The 19659-nt window shown below is 32.1% G+C and overlaps 1 protein-coding gene across 1 annotated transcript; it reads right to left on the bottom strand.

The window, feature by feature from the left end:
- Nucleotides 1–3315: 3315 nt before the first annotated feature.
- Nucleotides 3316–18576, bottom strand: LOC135136353 (serine/threonine-protein kinase TBK1-like). The gene is made up of 3 exons (XM_064065591.1): nucleotides 18432–18576; nucleotides 15471–15888; nucleotides 3316–5191 (listed from the first exon to the last, which is right to left on the bottom strand). The coding sequence occupies exons 1-3, from the start codon at nucleotides 18459–18461 to the stop codon at nucleotides 3522–3524; spliced, it is 2118 nt and encodes a 705-aa protein (XP_063921661.1). The 5' UTR covers nucleotides 18462–18576; the 3' UTR covers nucleotides 3316–3521.
- Between the last annotated feature and the right edge of the window lie 1083 nt (nucleotides 18577–19659).

Raw genomic sequence — 19659 nt, 5'->3', positions numbered from 1 at the left:
CCATTAATGTTATTATTCAATTTAATCTTGAAAACCTGTATATTTCCTGAAATTTGGAAATTATCCATCATAACTCCTATTTTTAAGAAAGGTAAAAGAAGTATGATAGAGAACTACCGTCCTATCTCGCTGATCTGTAACTTTGGTAAGGTTTTTGAACTTGTTTTTCATAGATTTCTTCTTTTTAATATTCGTAATAAGATCTCCGAATCTCAGCATGGTTTCGTGTATGGCCGTTCTACTACTTCCAACTTATGTACTTTTACTCAGTTTGTGTCCGATTCTTTTGATAAGAGACTGCAAGTAGACGTTGCATACATGGACTTCTCAAAGGCTTTCGATAAGTTAAATCATAAAATTCTATTAGTTAAGTTGAACAATATTGGATTCTCTGTCGCTCTCCTGGAACTAATCTAGCTAACAGGCTTCAGATTGTAAAATATTTAGGGCATGTGTCTAAGACGTCTGTTGTTTCTAGTGGCGTACCACAAGGCTCAGTCTTAGGTCCTCTCTTCTTCGTGATATATCTCAATGATTTAGTCCAAGCTATTCACTCTAATATTATTTTGTATGCAGACGACGTAAAAATATACAGAGATATAGCTAAATATGAGGACTGTCTATTACTGCAAACCACGGTTGTAGAATAGATAGGTTGATACACTAGCATACATTTGCATATCCCTGGTCAGCGACGCCAATTGCCGATCGCGTCGCCTGGTTTTTGACGTTTTAGGGACACAGAACTCTATAGGCATCTGTCTATAACCGATGTAATTAATAAAAGAAATCGTACTTATCGACTCCGATCAAATGTCATTTACAAATTTTGTATTGTTCATAAAGCAATTTAAAAGAAAATCCCCAAAATAACTAGAATGATTTCCGCTCGACAAGGTAGAGGCGCTAGCTGTATGTGTCCTTTCCATGGATATAGGGATCGAAAAGAAGCGTCGCCATCTCAAGCCATTAGTGTACAAACCTATCTATTCTACAACCGTGCTGCAAACCGATTTACTTTATTTCCTGCAATAGAGTAAGTTGAATATGCTTCCAATAAATTTTGATAAATGTCACATAATGTCTTATACTAATAAGAATTCACAAATCTCATCTGATTATAGTTACGTTAAATGAAGCTGTGTTATCCAGAGTAGACTACTTTTCTGACCTGGGCGTGACTTTCGATCCCAAACTTACGTTTCGAGCATATATTAACAACATCTGTGCAAACGCTCTGAAATCCCTTGGATTCATTCTGCGTTGTGGCAGTAATTTCAATGACTTGGAATGTTTGCGAATCTTATACTTCTCTTATGTGCGCTCTAGGTTGGAATATGCAAGTATAGCATGGTCCCCTTTCTGTCAAAACCACACTGACGCTCTAGAAAAAATTCAGCGCCGCTTTCTTAAATATTTAGCATCTCTTTTAAACCGATTTCAACTTACGGATTTAAACACTAGACGCATTTCTTATTCATTGAACTTTCTTAGAAATCTAATGTGCTCACAAGTTGACTGTACCAATCTTCTCAGCAAGCCCTATATCTATTGTCCAAGACTTTCTTCTCGTGACCACCATTGTTTCTATCTGCCTACACCGCGTATAGATGTCGAAAAGTACTCGCCTGTTTATCAAATGACCAATAATTTTAATCTGAGTCAGAATGATTTTGATATTTTTGTTAACGTTCCCTATGGGATAAAGTAGTAATTTTAGCTACTGATTACCTATTATACATTTATTCTCATTTATCATTTATCATACCTCTGATTTTCTTCGAATTTATTTCACAACACATGAGTAAAATCATGTACAAGAAACTTAAAACATGTTTAAAATGGTAAATTTGAATAGGGAAATATCGATTTTACAATTAAGCTCCACCCCTCGGCTTACGACGAATAAAAAAATCATCAGAATTGAGATAGGGCGGGTGGGCGGGGCTTATATTTTGGCTTTTTTTCTTAATATACATAGCCATCTTTTCACAGCAAGAAACTTCGACTATGGTCAAAATGGTACATCTTTGTAAGGAAATATGGATCTTGCAATTATGGGGCGGAGCCTAACTGCAAAATCGTATTTGCTTACACACATTTTCCATATTAAACATATTTTTAGTTTCATGTTGTGAAAAGAAGTCTACACATATTCAAACAAAATGGGAAAATATAAGCCCGCCCACCCGCCCTTTCTCAATTGTGATGAATTTTTTTATTCGCCGTCAACCCAGGGGGCAGAGCTTAAGTGCAAAATACTTATTTCTTTATAAGAAATTAAAAACATGTTTGTTTTTGAGTATCGTGTTGTTCGAAGAATACTATGTATTATGTATGTTAAGATAAAAAGGAAAATATAAATTGATGTGAACGAAATATCTTGAATATTTCTTTTTAAATAAGATCTGTGATCTTTGGCATATTTTTTAGCTCTCGGCTTCGCCTCGAGTTTAAAAGTCGCAACGACTATATCATTACACTGATAACCCTAAATCGTGTTGCAAGTTATTAAAAAAAACAGCCAGTTTATTGTTTCAATATTAAACACCCTAAATGTTCATCTCTATTTTTCAACACTCGGCTGCGCCACTTCTCTCCAAACTTATATGACTCAAAATTGATATCAGATGAAAATCTTGAATACTGAATCTGAGGTATATTTTTCAAAACAGCGGCGACTGTACCATTGTAATGATAACCCGAAATCGTCGAGAAAACTATTAATGAAACTGTTACTTTATATTTTCAATCTTGAACGCCCTCTATGCTCATGTCTATTTTCAAAACTCGGCCCCGCCTCGGGTAAGAATTATATTATAGGTCTCAACTTAATTCATTCATTTTAGAAATGTTTTAAACTTCTTGTTGTCGAATTAAGTCTACACATATCAAGAAAACAAAGGAAAAATCTAGCCCCGCCCACCCACCCTATCTCAATTGTGATGATTTTTTTTATTCGTCGTGGACCAAGAAGGCGGAGCTTAACTGCAAAATCCGTATTTCTCTACGAGAGATTAAAAACATGTTTTTGCGTATCGTGTCAGTAACGACTGATCAAAAAGTTTTTTGATTAGAGTTGACCATGGAAATATCTGTCATGTCTTTGATTACAATGCAAATGTCAAAAATCTAAATGATTGAAATACGAATGAGGTTATGCCCGACATTTATAGTTTAATCAAAGACATGACAAATATTTCCATGGCCAACACTAATCTGAAAACTTTTTGATCACCCGTCATTTATTAATTACCGCAAATGAAATCAGTTGAGAAACTTATTTTGTCTATCGTAAAAATGACAAATCTAAGCTCAAAATAATGTGTATATTCAAGAATATATTTATCATTACATGTCCACATATTGCTTTATGTTATTTACACTGCCTACATTATACACAACAGCCTTTTGTCAGTACAAAAATACTTCATAATACCCTTGAAAATTGAATTCAGGCAAAATAACGCTGAATTTGATTTCTTACAACTAAATCACCTTAGATCCAATTACCCAACTTCTTACAAATCCGTTGACATATTTGTGTCCAAACTCAAGAAGAGTTCACCTATTTTCTCGGCCAATTGTATGTTCTCTTCTATTAAAGACTTCATGTCACAATTATTTCGTTTATATTGTTCCAACATCCCAAACAACTTATGAGTATCCATGGTCGGCTGTTTGGTCTTACTAATTGCTTCCAACTTCTCGTTACTTCTAGTATCAACATCTGCCTCAAAGTCATTCAAATCGCGTCTATATCGATTGATATGTTTTTTTAAAACACTTAGAGATCGGACCTGTCCAAAAAACTCCTTTTTGTACCAGCGTTTTGCATCATCGACGTACGCTTCAAAATCTGGATGTATTTTGTCTGTCAATATTTCCATTATTGTCCTGACACAATGAATTATTTTTATCTTCTCGTACTCATACAGTTTCTTATTGTTGAGTTTTACACTGTACAAGTTCTTCGTCATACTTTTCATGTCTGACAACTCCTTGACAACGATGCTAAGATAGGAGTCATGTTTTGTGTCAACTTCTGTTTCTGGTCTGCTATCTGCGAGATCATCAAAAATTTTGCCAGCTTGCTCCTTAAAATTGTCAGTTACGGTCTTGAATTTTTCAGTAAATTCTTCATCTGGGGAATGGCTTAAATCTTGAAGCTTCGCTAGAATTTTCACTCTGCTGTTGACACTGCAATTCTTGTCCAGCAAAATATCATACATCTTCCGCTGCTCGTTTTGTTCTTCTTTGCAGTAAGCATGAAAATCGTTCATGAATGCAGTAAAATGTTTGTAGACGGTGGATTGATAATCCATTAGGTTCTTACAAACACACAAATCTCTACAGGCTACGAATGCCAGTCTCAATTCATCACAGTCGGAATCAGCCCTGAATTTTGAAGGAAAAGTGGATAAATTTTCATAGATCAGTTGAGTATTACTCATAGATTCTACCTTTGCAGCAGTTCTATCAAACAAATATATACACTGCGAACCGACGGAATGAAATTCGTCAAAACTGCTAACTATCAAGTGTTGCTTATATAGAAAAACTTGATTTTCTTCGCTAACTTCACTCTGCTGACAAACGTACTCTTTGAAATCATTAAAAGTATCGTCCGGTTTCACGTAAATCTTCAAGATCTGCATTTTATTCACGTAGAAAACACTCATGACTTTTCTCGAAAGTAATTCTAAAACCCGTTCATAGTATTGAGTGAAAGACCACTGCTTATTTGTTTCTTGTTCGAAAAGGCCGGCAATAATTGGCGTGATCAGAGACTTTAAACCCTCACTTAGACGACTCGTTTGGGGTAGTTTCTTCTGGAAAACTACCTCTTCTGAATTCCTTTGCTGAACTGCAGATATTATTCCTTGGGTTTGTAGCATTTCGTTGTAAATCGCTAGCATGACTTGCCGATCCTGTACCATGAAGGGTAGAGTTCCCGTGGCGATTTGGTAGAGGGTGACACCGATGGACCATAAATCGGTGTTAGCTCCAAATTCTCTTCTAAATTCGGCGTCTTTGAAAAAGCACACTTTAAAAAGTTGGGGGTTGAGATATGGTTCAGTGCCGTGGAGTGAGTAGAAATTTTGGCCTTCTGGAAGTTCACGAGCGGTGCCGAAGTCGGCTAGTTTGTATATTACGCGGCCGTCGGCAAAGACGTGTCGCATTATGTTATCTGAAAAAAAAATTAATTGTGTAAAGTAATTAAGTAAAAAATATAACGACGATACTACATACATATACATATAGTATTGTGCATGATACGTCTACTCAGTTCTAGATTTATTTTACTGTATTTTGTCCTTCCAACTTTAGGGAAAAAGAACAATTATTCGACATTTAGAACCAAATTCTGTGAAAATTTTTTATTATAAATTTAATAATAAATTAATGAGCAGAAAGTTTTACATCGAAAGATTCCCAGTGTATTTGTTGTATTCAGAAATGATATTCTCCTGAATTTCTATATCTTGAAAAGTGAAGACAGAGTATGAAAATGAGGGTCTCGCGTTTCCGTCTGTCGATTTTTCTTAGGCAGCTAATCTCTGATACCAGCGGACCACTTGTTGTCAAATTCTCTATGTACGTCATATCGTGTAGATGGTAAAACGCTAACCAAAATTTGTCTGATCATGCCCACCACCAATAGGATATCGTCATCTCCAAAATTTATAACAGTAAATGTTATTTAAATTTTATAAAATACTCCTGAACTTGGAACTTGTGGTTTATCAATTTGTGTTGAGTTTTTACTCTAGACATCCAAATTTTTAGAAAAAAAGAATCAAAATTGAATCGGTCATTTCAAAAACTACATAGATCACGTTACTTAAGGGTGCCCAGTAGCAGACCGAAAAATGAGCTAAATAGATTTTCATTTTACGGGCGTAATTTCAACTTTTGATATTTGATAGATTATATCTATATCTCTGGGGAAGACACAATATTTTTTAAAATAAGTGATTGTTTAATGTTTAATTAATCGTTCATTCTTCGAAGGAAATTGCATTTTTAGAGGAGGAGAGAGCATTTTTCGCTTCAACTTTTATATCAGTGCAAAGACAACATTGAGCTCTATGGGGAAGACCGGGTCATTTTTGTTTAAAAGTTATATTTATCAAAATATTTGCCTTTTAAAAAAATACTGAATAATGAAAATAATGTGAAACTAGGCAACCCTATTTACAAATGATTCGTTTCAATAAATGGCCGAGTTTTACACAGCAGGGAGCCTTGCCGACTGACCCTTTCAGGTAATCAGTTCAGGTACTTTAGGTCATAAAACTCATAAATACTCTTAGCTGACCAACATTGTTGAAACTCTTTCACAAGTCGACTTCTTTCATTGCTGACATAATTTGATTTAAAAGTATGCAAATTTTTATAATTTTATACATTCTACTAAAACATTTTCTTTCAAAAAATTATTCAAATATTTTATATTAATCTGTCATTTTATATATTAAACAATACACAAAACTGATAAGATTTAGATTCCCATCACTAACTAAGAATGAATTCTTTCATTGCGTTTGATACTAACGTCCTAAATTAGCAATACTAGTGGAACAGTAATCATGCAATAGATTTTTTTGGGAAAGTAAAGTTATTTTTATGTTTTAGCAGCAATGTGTTCCATTTTTTATTAATTTTTACATATTTTTAGTCACAATTTTGGTAGTTATTTTTTCCTTTTATTTTTAGCAATAATAAATTGTCCAAACATGAAAAAATAAAAAAAATAAAAATTAGAAAATCTAAAATTTAGAAATCGAGAAATTGAACAATCCTATAATAGAAAAATGGAAACATCGAAAAACTGGAAAATCGAAAAATTAAAAAAAAAATAGAAAATCAGAAATTTAATAAATTCCGAAAATTGAAAAACTGAAATATGCATAGAAGAACTGAAAATTGCGAAATCGTATCATTGAAACACCGGACAATTGAGAAATCGAAAAATAAAAAAATTGGTCTAAAGAGTTTAGACAGTACTTCCCTCGCTGTCGGAAACTTGACGACTGCATGCCTATTGTGTTTTTTTTTCTCATTACATTTTTGTAGTGGGAATTTAAAAAAAAATTGTGATGACGTCATCAACATTTTTGCAAGGACACGTATATCAGTTGGGATAGATGTAGTGTAATACTAAGAATAAAATTATTGTATTCCCAAATTTTCGGGAAAATGAATTGGGTCGTTTTGAATATTGATTTCTTATAATCAATAAAATAACGAAACAATTTACTCACGTATACGGCGTCGGTGTGTAATATCTAGAGAGCGGATTTCTGTCGGGCTAGGCAAGGCCAAACTCGGTACGGCTCGTACGGGATGCGAATTCATTGCTGTTGCGGACTGCACTTCGTTTATTTGAGATTAGAATAACGCTGTTTCGTTGCACTCTGCTGTTAATTCCCGTTCTCATTTACTTAGCCGTTTGATTAATAAATCGTTAATTATATTTATGGAATTAGTACCGATTAAACGTGACGTAGCCCGACAAAAATCCGCTGTCTAGTAATATGAAAGGCAACTGAAAATCGTTTATGTATAAACATTCTTAATTTAAGATGACAAGCGTAACAGCATACGTGAGAGTCAAACAGAGAAACTGTAAACAAAACGACCATCGGTTTTATTGCTTCGACTTCCACTTATTATATAAAACATTGGGTTTTATTTTAATTCTTGATGATGAAATTCACAATTGGTTGATTATAAACATGTCTATTCCACATTCGCGAAACCAAGTGAGCACATAAAACAAATGCAGGTCTGTAATGTTAAAGTCGATGTAAATAAGCGTGCTACCCTTATGTTTCAACCGAGTTTTTCCTTTAACAAATTTTGTGTCTACCAAATTGGGTTGGTTGGGGTGTAATACTAATAATAAGTGTTGCCTTTAATTTAATCAATAAAATAAATTGACTTCATTAATTTTTTTGAACCATCTCTTAAGAAAATCTAAAAAATATGAATGGAATGATAAATCACAAGTACAAACTCATAATATTTTTTGCATTTTAGATAGGATTTATTCAGCAAAATTTAAAGGTGACGTCATCAATTTTTTTAGGAGGGATGAACAAATACATTTTGAACAAAAGTTTACCATGCTTATAATAACTTTAAAATATTCCCAAGATTTCAAAGCATTCGGTTTTGTAATTCCTGATTAAATCGATAAAATAAATTCACGCCTTCATTAATTTTTTTGAGTCACCCTGCATATGCAAATCCAAAAATATGAATGGAATGATAAATCACAAGTACAGACTCATCATATTTTTACAGTTTAGATAGGATTTATTCGGCAAACTTTCGAGCTGACGTCATCAATTTTTCGGAGGGGATATGCAAATATATTTTGACTAAAAATTTATTATGCTCTTTATAACCTTAAAACATCTGCAAGATTTCAAAGCATTCGGTTTTGTAGTTCCTGATTAAATCAATAAAATAAATTTACGCATTCATTAATTTTTTTGAGTCACCCTGTATATGCAAATCGAAAAAATTTGAATGGAATGATAAATCACAAGTACAGACTCATCATATTTTGTACATTTTAGATAGGATTTATTCAGCAAAATTTTGTGGTGACGTCATAAATTTTTTAGGGGGGACGACCAAATACATTTTGATCAAAAATTTACCATGCTTATGATAATTTTAAAATATCTTCAAGATTTCGAAGCATTCGGTTTTGTAGTTCCTGAGTAAATCAGTAAAATAAATTTACGCTTTCATTTATTTTCTTGAATCACTCTGTATATGCAAATCCAAAAAATATGAATGGAGTGATAGATCACAAGTACAGACTGATCATATTTTGTACATTTTAGATATGATTTATTCGGCAAATTTTCGAAGTGACGTCATCAAGTTTTTGGAGGGGATAAGCAAATATATTTTGACTAAACATTTATTATGCTCTTTATAACCTTAAAACATCTGCAAGATGTCAGAGCATTCCGATTTGTAGTTCCCGATTAAATCAATAAAATATATTTACGCATTCATTAATTTTTTTGAGTCACTCTGTATGTGCAAATCCAAAAAATATGGATGGAGTGATAAATGACAAGTACAGACTCATCATATTTTGTACATTTTAGATATGATTTATTCGGCAAACTTTCGAGCTGGCGTCATCAAGTTTTAGGAGGGGATAAGCAAATATATTTTGACTAAACATTTATTATGCTCTTTATGACCTTAAAACATCTGCAAGATTTCAGAGCATTCGGTTTTGTAGTTCCTGATTAAATCAATAAAATATATTTACGCATTCATTAATTTTTTTGAGTCACCCTGTATATGCAAATCCAAAAAATATGAATGGAGTGATAAATTACAAGTACAGACTCATCATATTTTTACAGTTTAGATAGGATTTATTCGGCAAACTTTCGAGCTGACGTCATCAATTTTTTGGAGGGGATAAGCAAATATATTTTGACTAAACATTTATTATGCTCTTTATAACCTTAAAACATCTGCAAGATTTCAAAGCATTCGGTTTTGTAGTTTCTGAGTAAATCAGTAAAATAAATTTACGCATTCATTAATTTTTTTGAGTCACCCTGTATATGCAAATCCAAAAAATATGAATGGAGTGATAGATCACAAGTACAGACTCATCATATTTAGTACATTTTAGATATGATTTATTCCACAAACTTTTGAGCTGACGTCATCAAGTTTTTGGAGGGGATAAGCAAATATTTTTTGACTAAAGATTTATGATGCTCTTTATAGCCTTAAAACATCTGCAACATTTCAAAGCATTCGGGTTAGCAGATTAAAAATTAAATTTCAAAATGTTGTTTTATAATTTTGATTTTTTTTCCAAAAATCTGGACGTTTCGGGTGAAAAGTCGATTCAGATTTGTAAACTACATGTGTAGGACTATGTTATTTTATACAATTGAAAACCCATTTACTATGTACAATTTTGAAGTGACGTCATCGCATTAGTTGTGGGGATGATTAGACAAATTTTGGTTAGCGTTTTACCATCTACATGATATTCTTAATATAAGTACAAAATTTCACAACAATCGGTCGAGTACTTTCGGAGATTATCTGTCTAATAAAAATCCGGGACGGCAGACGGACAGACGGACGGACAGACGGACAGACGGACAGACAGACGGAAATGGGAGACCTATTTCTTCGTCTTCTAGGGGTCATGAAAGATCGAGAAAACGTAAAAGTAGAGAGTCGGCCGACGGACTCGATTACAATACTTCCTTTGCTTACGCTCGGGAAGTAAAAATGGAGAAATCGAAAATTTGAAGAATGGAAAAAATGAAAATGACAATAATTGAAATATTGAAAAATTGAAACATCAAAAGTTGAAAAATCGAAAAACCGAAAAGCCGAAAAATCTCAATAATGTATTTATAAACCACAAGTTCAGGATTATGCTACTAAAAAATTGATAACGTCATCTCAAAGTTTTGCCGAATAAATTCTACTAAAAATGTGCAAAATATGATGAGTTTTTACTTGTAATTTATCACTGCGTTCATATTTTTTAAATTTGCTTATATACCTAGGTGGCTCACAAAAATTAATGAATGAGTCAATTTATTCTATTGATTAAATCAGGAACGACTCACTCCATTTTCCCAGAAATTTTGGGAATACTGTTATTTTTAGTCTAATCCACAATGATTTACGTGTCCTTGCAAAATGCTGATGATTTTATCACAAAATTGTGTACCTAAAGTAAAAATTTAACTCGAAAATGCTGGATATGTTTCATTGTATTTTAGGTGCGAGGGAAGTTCTGTCGAAACAACTTTCCACCAATTTTTTTTGCTGTTATATTTGAACATAAACAGATTATTTTATATATTTTTATTAAAACATTATAAAGAAAATAAAAAGTTGTATTAGACTGAACCTTGTGGGTTTCTCAATCTATTTTCCGCAGCATCTTAAACTTTCAACTCAATTTCTTTCAAAATACATACAAACGACTGGGGACCCTTAATTTTCACAGGAATCATTAAAAAATAAAAATCAAAAAGTGGACCTCGTTTTCAACAATGTAGAAAAAAATTAAGTAGAACTTTTTTGACTTTACGTCGTTTTTCAGTGAATGACAATATTCGTGAAATAAATGTAGAAACTTATATACAATACTGTTACCAAGTAAACCCATACGCCGCCCCGGTACGACGCCTATGGGTTTTCTAGCATATACGGCGATGATGGGTGACTCATCAACGGTGACGACGGGGTTCGCATAAAGAAAAGCCTGGAGCGGGTTGCCGGAAGTCTCAATGGCGAGCTCCAGAAAAACCTCGAAGTGGCTTTCGAGAACCATCCAACATTGATTAAATAGTAAATACATACGTCTGTATTTAATCAATGCATCCAAGGAACACATGATTGTTTAAATAGAGACAACCGTCGGGAACGAGTTCAGTCGAGTCCACTCGATGTTGAGAGAATTTGGGTCTACTCTATTCCATACAAATCGAGTCAGAATTATTCTGGATCTAATCGCTGTATAGTTAGTCGTGTAAATTAGTAGTATTAGTGCTATTGAAAAATAAATCGTTGAGTTTTTAAACCACCGATCATCGTAACAATACAGAATTGGTACAACTTGAACATAATAAAGAAAATGTATGCATTATATTTGTATACGTATAAAAAATGTGGCAGAGAAATATCGTAAAAAAGTGCCGGTGCCTTCATTTTTTTTTAATAAACAACAAACGCAGCTATATGTTATTCTATAAAATTTAAATAACATTTATTCGGCAAAATTTTTTGAGGTCATTAAATTTTTGGGAAAGGATAAACGCCTAAATTTTGATAAACCTCTTACCATGCTTACAACTTTAAATTTTTTTTAAGAATTCAGAGCATTCGGTTTTGCAGTCAGATACATATGTGGAAAAGAACTAATATGTATGTAATAAATTATTAATATGAAATCAATGAAGAACATGAACATTAAAAAACAGCATAAAAACAATGTTAATTTTCATAATTTCCGAAGTTTCATTTTCAAATTGTCAATATTCGTCAGTTTTTCGATTGCTTACTGGATCAGGTTGATTTGTTAATAAAAAAATGACTCTACTGTTTGGTTTATATCCCAAAAAAATCAAAATTTTCTGTAATCAAATCAGGAAATTTTGATCTTTGTCCACTTCATTGTATCTAATTATTTAGAGACTATTATGGAAACCGACAGTGAGGAGGCGGAGAAGTCTAATACCCTTGTTTGCGTGCGATAATAACTAATTTTAGACAATTACTTCATATATATTTCTTTAGCAAATAGTTTATTATTTCAAAGGAAAAAATAAAACAATTTCTGCCAATAAAAAAGTATATTTATCTACCAATTTTATTCACATTCTAAAAAAACATATTGAAGTTAGAACTACACATACGAGGATTGTTTAAGAAATAAGAAGAGGAAGAATTTTTTTTTTTTAATTTTGTGTATTTATTTCTCAACATAGTCTCCTTTCAACTCTATACTTTTTTAACCCATTCAAAAAATATGATTTATCAAACTCTGCAAAATAAGCCTCTGTTTCATTGATTACTTCGCCGTTTGAAGTAAACCGCCTTCGTCCAGGCCATTTTTGTAGATTTGGAAACAGATAAAAGTCACAGGGTGCTAAATCTGGCGAATAGGGAGGATGCGGCAGTAATTCATAGCGTAATTCGACCAGTTTTGCATAATTTAATATTTAAATAAATGTAAATAAACAAAGATTTTAGAAAAAGATAAAAGAATAAATTCTTGATTGATAGATTATCCTAAAGGGCACTGTACAACTAGTGCTTTATTTAGTATTTGAGATGGTTGTTTTAAACACATAGATGAAGGGGAATCACTTGTTTTTGTTCTTTTGGATTTTTCTAAAGCCTTCGACACACTTGATCACTCTCTGATGTTATGTGCCAAACTAGCATTTTATGGATTTGACCATGTTAGTCGTAGTATCGTCCAATCGTATTTATTAAATCGTTTTCAAGCTTTGACCATAAACGACGGCATTTCAAATATTGGCAAGATAACATCGGGAGTTCCTCGAGGTTCCATTTTAGGACCTTTACTTTTTCTTATATACACTGCTGAATTGTTAAATGCTCCAAGAAATTGTAAAATACATGGTTTTGCCGATGACACCCAATTGTATCAACATTTTGATCATCTTAATGTGAACACAGCATGTCAACTGATAAACGAAGATCTTGATATTATAGCGTCTCAATCTAAACAAATGGGCTTAAAACTCAATGTTAAAAAATGTTCGGCAATTTGTTTGTCAACTAGGAAAAAAGAGAGTACACAAAATCAAAATTAAATTTAGAAATAAACGGAGATCGGTTACAAGTCGTAAACAGTGTAAAAATTATCTAGTTATTGACGAAGACCTACGGTTTAGGGAACACAAATTCGATAGTAAAAAAATCATTTTTGGCCTTAAAGGTATTGTGTTCACATTATAGTATTTTAAATTTTAAGATGCGAAAAAAGTTAATTGAAAGCTTAGTTTTATCTATTCTAAATTATTGTCTGATAGTCTATTATAGTTTAGACGTTCAGTGTAAGAATACACTGCAAAAGATTCATAATTCATTCTGTTCATTTGTACATAAACTCAAAAAATATGACCATGTATCGGATAAAATTCTTAGTTTGAATTGGTTGAAAGTAGATAAGCTGTATAAGTATCACTTATCCGTATTTGTATATAAAACATTTGCCACCTTCTCTTAGAAGGAATGTTTATGATGTGAACAATCGACATGAGTATCATTTATCTATGCCATTCATACATCAATCTTTCAAAGGTCGATGTCGTCCAACTGCGTAAAATTGTACAACTCTTGTGACTAAATTAAGCTTTCGACGTTTTCGCAAGGAAATGAAAAAAAAAAATTGCTTGTGGGATAAAATATCACTTTCTGAATATCGGATTTTTTTCTTTTCTTTTTATTTTGTTACTATTAAATAGTTATTCAAAATTTAAATGTTTTTTTTTTGTTTTGTGGGTTAAGTAGAATAGCTTATGCTAGACTTCGCCCATATATATTTTTTTGTATCTCTCCTTTTTCATTATTATTTATTATTATTAATATTATTATATTAACCTAAGTTTAATTCTAACATTTCCAAAGAATACGGAAAATGATTATTCTGCGTTGAAGGTCTATTGTCGGCAGCCTGTCATAAATTATCAATACTCTTCAGTATGCTTAACTCACTTGACATATACGTAGCAAATCTTTTATGACTTAAGCGGCTTAAGCCAAACCACCCTGGTTACTGTACTATATTGTATTGTAAAATTTGTTTGTCGCAGCTTACAATAGCCAGTCTTACTTATAAGGGTGGTTTGGCTTAAGCCACTTAACTCATAAAGGTTTTACTAGGTATATGTCAAGTGAGTTAAGTATATCAACTTATGATGGTTACATTTAGGGTAACAAATGGCGCCCAATTCAAGCTTATCTGTCGTCTAAAGTTCCACCGTAACCCAAATTTTTACCACACTGAATTTGACTAAAACTACGTAGATGTACCTTATAATATACGAATCTCCTGTAATTTTTGACGCAAATGACATTTCTTTAACGTTACGTTTTATCTGCGACTTTAATCGTATCCACCGTCTGATTCAACATTTTCTTGTGACTCTCCGACTTCTTCTATTGGCTGATGTGACCCATGATCGATAGTATAGCAAATTTGCGCACAAGTAACAGTTAAAACTACATAAATCACTGACTAATGTTGTTTTTGCAATTTTACATTGGTGAGATTTCCAACAAGTACACTGCGATGAATGTAGTTTTTGCAGTAATCATGAGTTTACCCTCAAAGATATCCGGCAAAAAGTGAATTTCGAAACAATAGTGAGTTATATAGTTTTTGAAATGACCGATTCAATTGTATAACAACACTTTGCAATTTAACTAGAGAGAATAGTGAAAACACGTCTTTTGCTGCTCTTAGCCCCATTGGTTCAGAGTAAAGAGTGGCGAGGTAGTTTTAATTCATAAGCGTGCACAATTTTTCGAACGGTAATCAAGGTTGCCCATTTGCATATACGACAAGTGGTTACTCGAGATTTTTGGCATGTGCTTATGTATACGTGTTTATTGCACCTGAAAAACAAGTGACAACTCAATTCAATGCAATACAGTCAACCAACTAATTAATGATACCGTACATAGCACATGTGTTGGTCTGTACACTTCTTAAACTGAGGACGTCCTTTTTTAGTTCAGAGTGTCACCCATTGTAACCATAAACGCAATGCCAAAATTATAAAGAATCGCTGTCATAAACTGTGATTACATGCACACGAACATCGCACGACGTCAATGCCATACAAAACAAACATATTTGTATACAAACATTGCAACACTAATACCGCGTGTTTTTCTAAATTACTTACCTGGTTTAACATCACGATGAATAACGTTGTGTTTTTTCAAATATTCCAGTCCTCCAGACAAATGTTCAAAAACCAACAGAAATTCACTGTCCAGTAGCCCACAAGCATTTTCCGGTTCGTTTAAAAAATTCATCAAACTGCCTCCATTGCACAATTCCATAACCATCACCTTATTCTCGGTATTTTTTTCGGTTTCGATAGCATGAAATTGAATAATGTATTGATGTTTCAGACTTTGTAACATCTTGGTTTCTTTTGGTACTTCGCGGGGGTAACATCTGAACGTTTTGACAGCTACCTTGTCGCCGGTTCTTTTGTGCACGCCGAGGTAGACTTTTCCGAAAGTTCCTTCACCAAGGTAGTCATTGTCGGTGTTCCAAATATAGGTTTCCGATTCGGTAAAGCCCTCAGACATTGCCTAATGGTAAAAACAGAAAGAACACTAGAAAGTATTTTCACTTATCTATGTTTAACAGGCACTAAACGCTGAACGATAAAATATTGATTACAAAGGTAAATTATCTTATCTATGTAAGTATGTATAATTTCTACACAGGAGTAGGCAGAGTGAGAAATACAGGAGCTTATTCATACCGCCACTGATAATTATAATTTATAGTTTCTTATGTCATGAACACGATAGCTACAAATTAGTATCAAGGGCAGATTTTTTTATCACTTTTTTTAACGAATTTGTTCACAAAATTAGGAATGATGAATGAAATATTAACGATAAAATTATAGCTATACTATATAAATAAATAATTGCATATTATAAAAAATACAACACCTTGATTCGTTAGTCAAAATTACTCTAAAATGGTCTAAAACGACCACTATGCAATAAATTTACCAACAAACAAAATTAACCAAAAAAAAATGGTCTAAAGTTATATAGATATATGAAGTACCGGGGAACAAATACAGCTTCTTTGAACAATTATAAAATTTAATTTTGCGAATTTTATTTTTTTATTATAACTCCTATAAGTTAAAATAAAGTTATGTGTGGACTGTTAAAATAAAGGTATAGAGACATGTCATGTCTATGTTTCAAGTGAGTTTTCGTATTGCCAAAATTTGTGAAGACGTCATTAACATTTTTGCAAAGCCATATTATTATACTATTATCAATCAAAATAGGTGCAATGTAATACTAATAATAACAGTACTATATTATACTCAAATTTTCTGGAAAGTGAGATGAGTCGTTCTTATTTGATCAATAAAATAAATTACTTCATTTATTATTTTTTTAATTATCCAATATAAATAATTCTAAAAGCTATAAATTTTAACGATTTACCCGCTTACGATAACTTTAAAACCTTTGCAATATTTGATGATATTCAGTTTTACAATTTTAAAATTAAAATGCAAAATGTTTGTTATTCAGTTTTGATGTTTTTCTCAACACAGATTCATAAACCACAACTGCAGAAGTATATTATTTTATAAAATGTACTATTACAAATTTTGGGGATGATTCAAATACATTTCAATAAAACAAAATAAAGTTTCATTCACAATGACATAAGTCGTATGCAATCCGTAAAATTCGGACATATAAGTAGAACTTTAATGATATAACATTCACATCAGAAAAATTAATACGTACAAGTGCGTAATGCGAAAATTTGTACATTCCAAGTCGAAGTCAAAATTTTGCTTTCAAAAATTTGAAATTGAAAAAAAATGTTTTAAAGACACAAATTTCGAAACCTGAACTAAACTCAAACAAGACCTGTTTCTTACAATAGTTACAAAAGTTGATTCTGCAAACTTTCTACAAGGAATATGTAATACAATTTTAATCGTTGTTCTGCAATCATTAAATCAAAATTGCTTGCCAAAATAAAAAAAAATAATAATTTCGTAGATTCTAAGCCAAATTGTAAAATTTGGTTTCACAAATAGATTTTTATGTAGAATGCCGCACAAAAAATCAAACGACTTTAAATTATATTGATATTAAGGTGTAAATTTGGCGTCATGAACCATAACACAAATATTGAAAATAATAAATTTTGAGATGACGTTATCAAACGTTTGGAAGGGATGAACTGATGATGATGAATATATAAATTGTGAACATATTCACGATTATCTTTAAGCGTGTGCAAAATTTCAACAAAAACTGGTTGTTGGTTTCTCAGTTAAATTGCAACATTCTGTTTCAAAATTTTAAATTGTCTAGTAGGTTGAAAAATTGACACTCATGTCATTTGCTCACATAAGTGATCTTTTAAAATCATACAAATTTGCTCAAAGAACTATATGTTCATCAAATAAAATAATTCCAGGGGCTGTATCAAATAAACACGTGGTATGATATTATAATAAATAAAATTAACAAAATTATTTTTTGAAGAAGAAGAATAAAAAGAAGCTGTACCTATTTATTCGAATGTACTTTCGGGACAAGGGAAGTTCTGCCTAAATAACTTTACACGATTTTTTTTCCTAATATTGGGAAATAACGGGGGATCAATAATTTTCAGATTAAAGTTGGCCACGGAAATATTTGTCATGTATTTGATCAAATTGCAAATGTCATGCTTAACCTCATTTGTATTTCAAAAATTTTTTGACATTTACAGTTTAATCAAAGACATGAGAAATATTTCCATGGCCAACTCTAATCTGAAAACTTTGATCACCCGTTATCAAAGATCAACAAAACTGCATTCTGATGCAATGTTTTTTTTTACAAAATTCAATATTGTAAATAATCACAAGAGGAAATTTTTAGAACTGAATTTTTAATTTCAAATTGCGGTGAAACAAATACACAACAGGTGTTTGCATTTATTCAGTAAACTCTCCAGTAGTCTTATTATGCTGTGTTATTAGAGTGCGGGTGTTTAAATGACGCAGTATTTCCAGTGTTTATTTTTGTTTGTAAAGGAATATGTTGATTTATAAAATGCCAAACACTTCCACTTCATATAAATTCCTTACCGATGTGACTAAATTATCAAAAACTACCATAACAACGATACAAATGTTTTACACAACTCAACACTATAAACAATGTAAACTTTTGAAATAATTTAAACTTCGACTGACAAAAAGTAAAAGTGAGGTTAGTCGCGAAACATTTTGTTGTGTTGTGTTGATTGAACGAAAAAATCCCAGCTGATTGAGCAAACGTAAAACAAGAAAATCCCTGTCCAGAAACACTTTCTATAAGCAGTGGCGTATCAGTTCACGACTCTGACTAAGGACTAATGGAATTTTCTCATTAGAGCAACAACGAAAGTATTCAAACCCTCAAATTTTAAAAGTGAAAAGTTATTAGTCCATTTTTCTGAAAAATAAGCTAACCGTTAGGTAGTTCCGTCAAACACGGATATGTAAAATTATTTTTCAACTTTAAAAAAGAAAAATTCATTAGTATGTAGAGTTAAGTTTTGGAAAAATACAGCTACCCGATTTGTCCCAATTTTTCGTTATCGTCCCTCTTTCTACCGAAACGGTACAAGGTTTAAATTTTGAAACTGAACTAAAATTAAAATAAATATCGAAATGTTGTTATATCATTGTAATTGTAATTTAATCACAATGATACACACATCACAACGTCGACACCATATAGGTATGCGTCATAATTCCAGTATTCTAAATTAACCTTCTCTATCCGTTCTAAAGATATAGCCCTCGGAGTTTTAGATGAAACACCCTGAATATTATTTTTATTGGAAGTATATTACATTTCAAGAATAGATTTTTTTGTTTGAATGGGGTTTTTCCGTCCCACTTCAGCCTCTCAGAAATTTGGTCGCCTTATGCATTATAGCTCGCCGATTTTTCACACAATGTGATACAAGAGCACTTAATAAAACATTTTTTATCGTCTCTAAATAGAGCAATAACAATATTAATCTTATTTTTTTAAACATTTTTTAAAGAATTATATAATACAAAAACCCTTAGTGAACTAAAAAAAAAAGCATTTGTTTAAGTGACCACAACAAATCTGGTCGTTTTACGTCCCCAATCACGTCCGTGAAGAGTCACTTTTTTGTACTAAAATGTCAGATGTCGAAAACATACTTTTGCATCCATGGCCTTATGTTTTAACCAACAGTTTATTAAATAAAAAAGCTAAAAGCACCATTATTTGAATCCCACCTTTTCTGAATCTTGTTACGAAACATGACGGTGAAGGTAAGCGAAGAAAACTGTT

The sequence above is a fragment of the Zophobas morio genome, unplaced genomic scaffold, assembly GCF_036711695.1.
Source record: "Zophobas morio isolate AGI-343-1 ecotype UQ-CSIRO unplaced genomic scaffold, CSIRO_AGI_Zmor_V1 ptg000026l, whole genome shotgun sequence".
NCBI classification, from domain to species: Eukaryota; Metazoa; Arthropoda; class Insecta; order Coleoptera; family Tenebrionidae; genus Zophobas; species Zophobas morio.
Note: the sequence above shows the minus strand (reverse complement) of the source record. Positions and strands in the feature narration are given on the sequence as shown.